The 11,010-nt window shown below is 45.1% G+C and overlaps 2 protein-coding genes across 2 annotated transcripts in view; one reads left to right on the top strand and one right to left on the bottom strand.

Moving 5' to 3' along the window:
* Positions 1 to 7,765, bottom strand: part of KIF20A (kinesin family member 20A) — a 9,814-nt gene extending 2,049 nt beyond the window's left edge. Inside the window, exons 1-18 of the mRNA XM_006169887.3 lie at positions 7,663 to 7,765; positions 7,048 to 7,233; positions 5,814 to 5,903; positions 5,592 to 5,711; positions 4,892 to 5,030; positions 4,592 to 4,779; positions 4,380 to 4,509; positions 4,006 to 4,200; positions 3,800 to 3,911; positions 3,626 to 3,694; positions 2,754 to 2,897; positions 2,456 to 2,621; positions 2,103 to 2,267; positions 1,840 to 1,979; positions 1,580 to 1,682; positions 875 to 1,073; positions 540 to 631; positions 167 to 304 (exon numbers count right to left, since the gene is read on the bottom strand). Of these exons, the coding sequence (XP_006169949.1) occupies positions 167 to 304; positions 540 to 631; positions 875 to 1,073; positions 1,580 to 1,682; positions 1,840 to 1,979; positions 2,103 to 2,267; positions 2,456 to 2,621; positions 2,754 to 2,897; positions 3,626 to 3,694; positions 3,800 to 3,911; positions 4,006 to 4,200; positions 4,380 to 4,509; positions 4,592 to 4,779; positions 4,892 to 5,030; positions 5,592 to 5,711; positions 5,814 to 5,903; positions 7,048 to 7,212 (2,355 nt within the window). The 5' untranslated portion in view covers positions 7,213 to 7,233; positions 7,663 to 7,765. The remainder of the gene's footprint in view (positions 1 to 166; positions 305 to 539; positions 632 to 874; positions 1,074 to 1,579; positions 1,683 to 1,839; positions 1,980 to 2,102; positions 2,268 to 2,455; positions 2,622 to 2,753; positions 2,898 to 3,625; positions 3,695 to 3,799; positions 3,912 to 4,005; positions 4,201 to 4,379; positions 4,510 to 4,591; positions 4,780 to 4,891; positions 5,031 to 5,591; positions 5,712 to 5,813; positions 5,904 to 7,047; positions 7,234 to 7,662) is intronic.
* Positions 7,766 to 8,157: 392 nt separating this feature from the next.
* BRD8 (bromodomain containing 8) overlaps positions 8,158 to 11,010 on the top strand; it is a gene marked incomplete in the record, with an annotated part of 76,911 nt that continues 74,058 nt past the window's right edge. The window contains 2 exon segments of the mRNA XM_027768838.1: positions 8,158 to 8,252; positions 9,121 to 9,217. Of these exon segments, the coding sequence (XP_027624639.1) occupies positions 8,234 to 8,252; positions 9,121 to 9,217 (116 nt within the window).

Genomic DNA, 11,010 nt, shown 5'->3' with positions numbered 1-11,010 from the left:
ATATATATATATATGTATATATATATTCTTTTATTTTGCAAGAAGAGAAATTCCATTTGCTGTAAATTCAGCCTAAAAATCTTTACCTTTTCCTTCCATTTCTTTCCTCACATATTCAACTAGAGTGGGCTAGTAGGACAGAAGGGGTTACATGGACTGTCCTAACCTGTTTGGCTAGTATGTCATCACAAGTGGTCAAGGCTTGACGAAGTTTTCCTGCCCCAGTGCTGTGACAACAGGCTCTTTCTGCTGACTGCAGAGATGCACCAAGTTTCTGAAGCTCTGACCGCAGCAACCGTATGTTCTGAAAAAGGATTAGTTATCAGATTTTGGTAACGGTCAACTAGGATAATGATCCTGGAGGGCTTGGGTAGCATTTGAAGAGAAGTAAAATTAGAAAGGCTAGTCAGCTGAATGAAATAGCCAGTCCCTAGGACTGTGCACAGAAAATACCTTATTCTCACATGAACCAGTGATAAAGTACTGGGTGTTAGAAACTTCCTGAATTAAGAGTTTTGGTAATAGAGAATGGTAATTACCTTTTGTCCTTCCTCTAACTTCTTGTCCACATCAGTGGTAAAGGGCTTGGCTGAGGGTGGTGGTTCTAACATTTTCTGATACTTCTGTAGCTCTGAGAGAAACAAACAGATTCCAGTATGTGGGTTTTCCAGTCATCTTGGACTTACCTCTTTAACTGAGTTAACAGTAGCTTATATCAAATATAAAGTAAAACTTTGTGCATCCAAGAGAGGAAGGTCAGGGGGATATAGCTGGAGTTGAAATTATGTTGGGAGTTAGAATCTGAAGGCCCACATTTGAATAATAGCTCTCCCCCAAGCTACTGATAGACCTCCTGCCTTCTCTACTTCCTCACCTTCAGTGGTGGAGCTCAGCTCTGCTTTGCATTGTTCTAGTTTAGCTTTAACTTCCTGGAGCTGCTGGGTAGATGCAGAAGCTGCCAACCTTTGTGACCGCCGTAGGGATAATTCAGACCCCGATTGTTGACGGGCCACTGGCTGATGTTTGGCTTCCTGCAAGAGAGCTTCTAGTTCTTCGATCTTTTCATCCCGCTCCTAAGAGGGAAATAAAGAGCAAAATTCTGTCTGGAGTCACACAAATACTGCAGGAAGAGATGACTGAACAAATAAAACTTCCTGACACTGAGGCCTTGAAAGCCCATTAGGCAGTATTTAGACCACTGTCCACTCAACTAAATCCTTAATAGGGTCACCAGGTTGTAGTCGGCCCCATAGCCTAGTGGTTAAGGGGGAATCCCACATGGCTGACCGGTTTGAACCCTAGCCCTGGTGGCTTGAAAAAGCACTCTGGGCACGCACATGTGCATGCTCAAAATTCCAGCAGGATGGAGAAATGGGAGAGAGAGGACAGTTGTGTGATCATGTCCCATTTGCCCTTCCTCTCCCTTTCTGGTGAATGTATGCTCCCTCTGGAAATTTAAAAGAAAAAGGAACAGAAAAGTGAGAGATCTTGCCTGCATCAGAGTTTATAAAACCTGTTTACTTTAGGCAAGCTAGTGGAAATCTGAGCAGCTACTTGGGGCTGGTTTAGGGCAACTCACCTGAAGCTCTTCTTGGTAAAAACTTGTCAGTGATTCTTTGAGGATCTTCAGTTTCTCTTCATACATTTCCTCCAAGAGTTCCTTTTGGGTGTCCAAATGTTCACTGTCCAAATGTTCCATCAGGAAGACAGAAAAAGAGAAATGAGTGAAGATTCTGAGGAGTGAACCTGGAGGATGGACCTTGAAACTCATCTGTATCTCAGTCCCTACTTCCCACCCTATATCAGATGACAGAACAAGAGGGGCTACTCAGCCAGTACCTGCACCATTGTTCCCGTTGTTGCATCTGCTCCACCATCTCAGTGCAAATTTCATCACGGAGCTGCATCTCCAGCTGCAATTTTTCCTGTCGTTCTTTCAAAAGCAGTGCTTTCATGGCTTCTACCACCTGTAAGAGCTCCTAGGAGGGACAAGTGTCTGAGGTCATCAGATGCCCATGCTCCCAAAAGGCACAAACCTGAAAGGCAACATGGAAAATGTATACCCATTAAACTGCTGCATCAAAGCATTCTTGTGTTCTTACCTCCTTGCCATACACGGAGATATCAACTTCATCTTCAATGTCATCATCAAGGCCTGGCTCTGCTTTAGTCTCTTTCTCTAAGCCAGGGGATGCACGAAGACTGTGTTCCTTGATGAGTGAATGCAGGGATGGAAATCCCAGTTGTACAGGTGGGGTATGCACAAGCTAAGGAAGGGGAAAAAACTTAATTGAATAACTATTGGGTTGTTAGGAAAGTCAGGATGCATTTTTGTATAGAAAAATGTCTTGACTTTCCCAAAAACCTAATAGTACCTTAGCTGGTCCCTAGTAGCTTTTTTAAAGTTAGCAGCCCAAAGTGAGCATAACAGTCACAGCTATATATAGCTTCTCACCTGACTGGCAATGGCTGAGAATTTGGCTACATGAAGAGTCTCATCATAGGTTGACGCACAAGGATTCACATTGACAATCATGCAGGAACGGCCTCGGCCTGTGAAGAAGCCTTGGAACACTCTAGTCAACTTGCTGTCACGGAAGGGAACTAGGTTCAGCTTTGACCTAGCAAAGAATCAGAGAGAATAGAGTGTGAGTAAAGATCCGGCCCTTAGCACCCTCCTTAATGGTGATCAATGAGTCTCTTAGCAAACTGCAGGGCCTCAAAACATTCCAGCCCACAGCTTATGAGCTCACCGGTTCTGCTGGTTTTGGCGCAAGGCAGCAATACATCGGCCTAGGGTGTGCAGAGATGTGTTAATGTTTCCAGCTTCCTTAAGCCTTTCACCACTCTTCTGGTCTTTGCAGCGCTCTGAGCCAGCCAGATCACAGAGTGACAACCTAGAACAATGCACAGGATCTGGGTCAGATCATAAGGACCTCATATATTACAAACCCTCCAGCCCTTTGTGTAATTCTGGAGAAGGGAGGGTCCATAGAGAGTCTCAAAGAAGGAAAACAAGTAATTCCTCAGAGGCCTTCCCCCTGTCCCTCTCACTACCATTTACAATTAAGAAGCCCAAAATTTTATTTCCTTTTTTTTTTTAAAGTGCCAGAGGGCACATGCACCTACCAGAGAAAAAGAGAAAGAAGGAGAGTGGAAGAACACATCCCTTAATGGGATATGGTCATGCCATAATCCCTGTTCTATCTGTGGGGACTTAGGGCATCAACGCACTTGCACCCGGTGTGTATTTTAAGCCACTAGGGACCAGAATTCAAACTGCCGTCACCCATGTAGGATCCAGTTCCTTTAACCACTAGGCTAGGCCAAAGCACATCTTTAAAAAAAAAGATTTTTGCTATAGGGCATGTATGCTTGCTGGAGAGAAAGAGACAGAGACAGTGAGAGGGCAGTGGGAAATCATCCCCCAGGGGAATAGCCACACCACAATCCATTCTCCACTCTCCTCTTGGGATTTTGGGCATGCACACATATGTGTCTAACATGATTTTCAAGATTCCAGGTTCAGGATTTGGACTGCAGTTGGCCATGTGGGAGTCCAAAACTGTAACCACCACACCACCTGCTGGCCCCAAAGCCCACATTTTTTAATGGAAAAACTTACTCACTGATCTTGGGGACTATATCCCCTTCCCCCTGAAGATGCAGGATTCGGATCGAGAAGATGCTGTGACTAAAAGTTAAGAAACAAGAAAGTTATTGTACATCTTCCACAATCAAGTTGAGGACTAATATTTCCCAGAACACAGGAAAGGGCCTGTTCTCAAACCTTACTCACCTGCGGCTAGAGTTCTGGTTCAAGTGGGTGCTGGCGAAGCTCTGATTCTTACGACCTATTTTCAAGAGTTTCCAAGCCTCCTCAGCATCTTGAACATGAATCCAATTGAGATCTGAGAGTAAATGAAAGAAAGGCATAGGAACACCTAACTCTTCCTAGTCTTTTTCTAAATCCCCTCCAGGGCAACCTTTCCCACATTCCTATACCTTTCACATAGGGATTGCCATTTTGATCTTCACATAGCCTCAGAGTCTGCCTCTTGCGCTGCTGATTAGGCAGTTCTAACAGATCATAAAGCAGTTCATTGTAGATCTCGAAGAAGGAAATCCAGACGGAGAAGCGAATATCTGCAGGGACGCTTACTGGGGCAGTATCTGGCTGGGCCCATCGCTGACTTGTTTCTGGGGAAGAAGCCAATGTATAGGGCATCAACTCTAAAGCAGCTCATCTTTTCTTTGGCCTGCAGGGGCCTTGGTAGGATCTCAGGGTGCAACCTCGGATCTGCACAACTAGCAGCTATTGGGAGCAGAGAGAGAGGGTTCCTACTGTACTTGACATAGAGACCAGTCATAGTACATACCATCCAGCTGGCTACTGCTGGTAAACTGACTGGAGGAGGAGAGTCCAGCAATGCCACTGTCGAAGCTGGTGGTGGCACCCATCCGACCTTCAATGTAGACGCTCCTTTTTAAGGAGGTGGAAAGCTCCTCCTGAAAGGTCAGGAGAATGTTAGCACAAAACTTCCCAAGATTTATACTGGGGTCCCCACCTCCACAGAAAACAGTATGTCACCTCTTGCAGGCCTCCATTTAGCAGGGACAGCTTTTTCATTTCCTCTTGTCGGATCTGCTTACTGTCTAGCCAGATCACCTCGTTGGAGAGCAAAGGCTTCAGATCAGGTGTTGGATGAAGTTGACCTTGGAGACTATTGAAGATGAGAGCCAGGGAGCGGGGTAGGATCCCTCCATCCTTGCTGGTACCTGGGGGCATATGAAAGATGGACAGCTGAGGCAACTGCCTTTCTCTTAGTAACTCAAAAGGTAAAGAAAGACAACACTACTGCTATTAATCCTTTGAAGCCTGTCTACTCACCTTGGACTGTGTGGGTTTTCCCTGAATTGGTGACTCCATATGTATAGATGAGCCAGTTCTGCCCTTTGAGTACATCCTTTACCATCTCCTTCACCGTCAGATTGAAGAAGGATGCCTGTCCCACTTCTGGCCCAAAGATCTAGAGACAAACCCAGTTTCTCAAAGGTCCATCCTTCATCTCCCACTGGCCTCCAATGCAGAGCCAGCTGTATCCCAGTGGGCTCCAGTTGGCCTGGAGACCACTTGAACAGTTTTTTCCTGTAGTGCTGCTAGCTATTCCCCATACACTGAGGATTCAACCACTCTCTGCTACTCCATCTTTTAACTAAATCAGCAAAAACTTAAGGAATGCTATGCACTAAGCCTGAGGCTGTGCACAAAGAAGCAATAAAATGGTCACATGCATGGGTCTAGATCTAAGTCCTAATCTGCCAATGAATAGCTAGATGACTTCAGCAATATTATCTTCACTGAACTACAGTATTCCTGTTGGGGAAATAGGAATGATGATAATGGAACTGTTGGCAATTAATGTACATTAAGTACTTGATGTATTGACTAGCACATACCTAGGGCCTCCCAAATTTAGATGTGCATATGTATAGAAGGAACTCAATCTGGTTGAGAAGCTTTCCCTCTAAAGAAGGAATAAAGTTGCCCCAACATGTTAGTTGCTGTTCACAGACCAGTACCTCCATACCTGAGAGAAGGTGAACTTGTGGGTGGCTTGGCCAATTCCCCGCTCATTGCTCTTCTGGGCAAAGGAGTCCTTAGGGGCTTGTAGAACAAGGGTCTCCACATTCTCAATATGGACACAACCCTGAGAAGGGGAAAAAATCCGTTGCAACAGAAGGAAACATTCCTGGGAACCTCTTTTGTACTGGATCATTTTACCTTAAGTATTCCCTCCTCAGACACGCACCTGATCCTCCTGTCGCTCCAACTCTGAAGGTAACAAGGGCCTGACCCTCAGGTATACTTTCACCTTCTCTGTACTATCCTCAGATGGTGCCTGTGGTAGAATTCCAGTATGAGACCCAGGTTAATCTCAGCAGTTACATCTGAGCAAACATAACACACTTTCTAGGAATCATGCTACCCTATTTCACTTCAAATGTAGCCATTCTGTGGTTCCACAATCATTCTAACCCACACGGACGTTTTTTTACTACTTTGTCACCTTTCCCTATCTCATCAGTATTTTGCAAACCTGATTGGCCATATCAATGATCTGAATTAGAACTGGTTGACTGGTGCAAAAATCAGTGAAACTATAGTAAAGCACAGTAGTCAAGCACCCTGGAGACAGATACACCTGAATTTAAGTCCCAATTCCATTATTAGTAACTATAAGACCTGGAACAATTTTTTGCTCTTTGCCTCAGTTTCCTCATCTGTAGAACGGTGTTAATAATAGCACCCATCTCATTTGACAGGTATTTTGAGAGTGGCTACTATGGCCCAGGAACTCTAAGATGCACTGGTTGTCCGTAGTAAGGAATATCATCTAGGACCCTGCTCTCATGGAACTCTACGTTTCCAAGAGAAACTATAAGAGAGGACAAAATGTGAAAATGTGGGACAGTACTATTGACATTTTGTGGGTAGAGGCCAGGGGTGCCACTAAAAATCATACAATGCACAGGACAGGACGACAACCTATAACAAAGAATTATCTGGTCCCAAATGTCAATGCTGCTGCAGTTGATAAACCCTAGCCTAGCAGAAAGAAAGAATCAATAGACACACAAGTCTACATTTTTGTATTTTTGAAGTGGATCTCTCAGACCTTCAAGATTTCTGTTTTTTGTTTTTTTGTTTTTTTAAAGAGATTTTTGCAATAGGGCACAATGTGCTTTCTGGAGAGATAGACCGAAAGCCAGAAATCATATCCCAGGGGAGATGGCCACACCCCAACCCCTTCTCCTTTCTCCTCTTGGGATTTTGGGCATGTACACATAGGTGCCCAGTGTGAGCTTTAAGGGGAGGGGGAGACTCGAACCCCAGTCGACTATGTGGGAGTTCAGTGACATAACTATCATGCCAGCTGCTGGTCTCGGATTACCGTTTGTTCACTGCATCCTATTCTGTATGTACAACTATTAGGCTAAGGATATCATGTTTTGCCTCCAAGGTACTAGTCCCAACCCCTTTACCTGCTGCTTGTCCTCCAGGGAGGTAGAGATCACAGAGCAGTCTGATAGCAGGTCCTTGCGTATCACCGATCCTAAATCTGCAGCTGTGGACTCAAACATGGGGGAGACCACCACATCCTCATCAGACAGCAAGCCTGCTGGCGGAGAAAGGATCCCTTGCGACATGACAGCAGGAGCGGCTAAGGTCTAAACGAGACAAGAATGTGTTGAGAGAAGAATATTAAGGGACGAAAGAGGCTGCCAATTCTATTAATAGGTAAGAAACAATCACTTGCCCAGGACACCAGGCAGCGAGAGCGCTGTCTTAATTGCCGCTCTCTTTTCCTTCCAATTACCGAGCAAAGAGGAAGGAGATGAGAGAGTTCATCATTCAGTCCAATCTGAGGAGACGTTTCCGAACGCGAACAGGAATCAAAAGATTCCCAGCTCCAAAAGCAGAAGGCCACGCTCTGATGGCGCCTCACCCGCGGGTTCTGTGCAGTTCTGGGCTCCTTTTCCACCTTGCCCAAGGTCCACAGTGAGAACAGAGGGATTAAGAAATAAACCTCACTTTCTTAAAGCCTATTCCGTGCAGGATAGAGCTACTAACCAGGGCTGCAGCAGTCACTTACTCACCAGAAGACGCGCGACTCTTGCTCCGGGTCCGAAACCAGCTCACCCACACCCGGTTAAGGAACCTGGACTCCCGCAGCCGGAGAGCACAACCCCGCCCACGAGGTGCAGCTTTGTTACTAATACAATGTTTTAAATTACGCGCTGCGCTTTTTCGGCCAATCAGATAGCAAAGCCTGTAGCTACCAATAAGCGTAAGGAAAGGGGCGGGCGGTAGTCCGAGGCCGTTGGCCTTCGTTTAACCGCTGAGCGCAATGTGGTTCCGGGTTACCAACGGATGCGTGATAGGACTTGTTTCGCTTGGGGTTATTCTCACGTATCCGTTTTCCTCGAACCCTAGGCATTTCTTTCCTAAACAGCCTAAAGGAAATCCTGAGGCTCCAGCTCCTGTTCTTCTTTGGCAATCACTCCTTTCCAGGAGCTCACAACATAATTTAGGGGGCGTCGGCTTGGAGCCGGGACTACATTTCCCAGGAGGCCCCGCGAACGAACCCGCGTACGCTACTTCCCAGAGTTCCCGGTGTCAGCCTTTCTAGACAGTTTCTCCTCAGGGGTGGGAGACTTCGCGGCCAAGATGGCGACCGGATCAGGCAGTAAGTGTCTGAGCTGTTTTTGCGCGTTAGGCCTTTGTAGAGCCAGGGCTAGGCGGCACATTTTCTGTCACACGCTTACGGAGTAGGAGGAGTGGTTGGTTGGAGAACTCAGGGTTTTCAGACTCTGGCGCCCGAGCGCGTCGTCAAGGCCAACGTTTTGGGGCCTAGAGGTTTGGTCTGGCGTCTCAGGGAGAGAGCGGAGGTTTGAGAGAAGCAGCCGTCCCCCTCTCCCCCAAGCCTTGCTTGTTGAGAGCCCTGCGCGGTAAGAGAGAAAGGCATCCTAGAACCCGGCATGCCGGTGAAGAGCAGTCGAAGCCTCGCGGAGTAGCCGGCCTCTCCGAGAGCCGTCACCTTAACCAGTGACTGCGAGGCACAGTAAGGGCTCTTTCAACCGTGCCGCTGAGGACATTGTGTTTCAGGCCCTTAAGCCTTCCCCCGCCCCGGGTCGTGACTAGAAAAGGGCTTTTGGACTGAACTGTGGTGGAGGGCGCGGAGAGACGTAAACAAGTTTATGCTAAGAGGGAGGCGGGGCAATAGGAGAGGGTGGCCGCTCGGAATCCTGGGAAATAAGCCCTGTTCAGATTGGAATAAAGTATTGATGTTTTAAAAACTGGGTCTTCAGGTGGAAAAATCAGAAGTACCTATATTCTAAATAATTTAAAGCAGAGCTTGAAACCATGGCGTTTAAGAAATAAATTCACATGTAACAAATAGGTGATATTTCCACTGGAGGGGTGAAAGTCAAGATTTGGTGATAGTAGCTCACTTGTCTTAACGATTTGGGATATTTTGTATAGGCATTTGGTCCTCCGTTTGGAGCTCATAGCTTCTGTCTCGGTGGTTGTCTATAAGCTTTCTTTCCTTTCAGAACACAAGCTGCTGAGTACTGGCCCCACAGAACCATGGTCTATCAGAGAGAAGCTTTGTTTAGCGTCTTCTGTCATGAGAAGTGGAGATCAAAATTGGTAAAGTATCTAGGATGTCTGCTTTTTTGATTCTTAGAAACTGGTGGGTATTTTTCCACATTGGTGGATTCCTGTAGTTAATTATATTAAGCTTTAAGTACTTTTTTTTTTTTTTTTTTTTAAGTTTTACTATGAGGTGTGGGTGCTCACTGGAGAGAGGGAAGGTGAGAAAAACACCCCTCATAGGGGATGGTCATACAGCAGTCCCTTCTCTGTTCTCTTGGGATCATGGGCAGGTGTGCATTTGCACCTGACATGTTTTCATAGTGGCCACTGGGGCAGTGGGTCATGTAGCATCCATGCACTTTAACAACCATACTGTAGGCTGGCGCCAGAAATTTTTCTTTTTTTGGTAACTTTAGTCAGCTATAATTCACCTACAATAAAATTAACCTACTTCTCAAAGTATGCAATTCAGTGATTTTTTTTAGAAGCGTATTCATAGTGTTATGCAACAATTATCACATAATTTTTTTAATTTTTAAAATTTTATTTATTATCATCATTATATTTGAGTTTACCATAGGGCATGTGTGCACACCAGAGAGGAAACGTGAAAAGCAAGCCACCAGGTCTGAGATTCTGGTATCCTAACTGTGGTCGGCCATGTGGGAGTCCAGCACCCCTACCACCATGATACCTGCTGGCCCTACATCACATCATTTTAGAATATTTCATTATCCTTAAGTCCTTTTCAGTTTATCTGTCACTGTACATTGTCCCCTGTACATTTTCCACCTTTGTTGGTGGTTTGCCCCACCATCCGTTCATTTTCTTTCTGTAGATTTGCTTATTCTGGACGTGTCATAAAAATGGAGTCATATAATATGTAGTCTTTTGTGATGGCTTCTAGTTCCTTAGCATAACATTTCATCAAGGTTCATCCAAGTGTGACATGTATCAGTACTTTATTTCTATATTTTTTAAATGGCTCATATAGACCATTATATGAGTATACCACATTTTATTTATGTGTTCTTCACGTAGTAGGCATTTGAGTTGCTTCCACTTTTTGGCTACTATGAATAATGTTACCAGAAACACCTGTGTACTAGATTTTATGTGGACAGTGTTTACAGTTCTCTTAGGTTTTAAGTTTCTACCCAAGGAATGGAGTTAGTGAATCATGAGGTAACTCTGTTGTTTTCTTTTATTTTTAGAGCTTTTTTTTTTTGGCCATAGGACATGTTTGCTCGCTAGAGAGAGACACAGGGGAAGTGAGAAATCCCCCAGAGGGGATGGCCACACTGCAGTTCTTTCTCCTCCATTCTCCTCTCAATTTTGGGCACATATGTATAGGCACCCAGCATGATTTCCAAACCACTGGGGTCCAGGGCTCAAACCACAGTCAGCCATATGAGAGTCTAGTGCCTTCACTATGCTTCCTGCAGGCCTCAGATAAACTTTTTTTTTTTTTCCAATTTATTTATTTGCATTCATTCACTGTACATCATTACAGCATACAAAATGAGATTTTCCATCCAGAGTACACTGTATATTGTCTCAATCAAGCACATCAACAAACATGTTATTATTAGCAAATGATCTTCCATTTCTTGTTTTCTGTATGTTTTGCTTTTTCCCCCCATCCTTGGTTCCCTATCTCTTACCCTCTGCCACCTCCTGTTCTCCTCCCACACTGTCTCTGTTATCTATGTTTGCTTTCTATACCATTTTCCCCCCACATTTTATTGAATCACCAAAGACCCTCATCAATCCAAACACCCTCCTAGCAAACACATGTGACACACACATTTCCATGAGCACAACTCTAACTTTACGCATCCTATAAA

Source organism: Tupaia chinensis, unplaced genomic scaffold (genome assembly GCF_000334495.1).
Source record: "Tupaia chinensis unplaced genomic scaffold, TupChi_1.0 Scaffold147608_1, whole genome shotgun sequence".
Classification (NCBI taxonomy): domain Eukaryota; kingdom Metazoa; phylum Chordata; class Mammalia; order Scandentia; family Tupaiidae; genus Tupaia; species Tupaia belangeri.
Note: the sequence above shows the minus strand (reverse complement) of the source record. Positions and strands in the feature narration are given on the sequence as shown.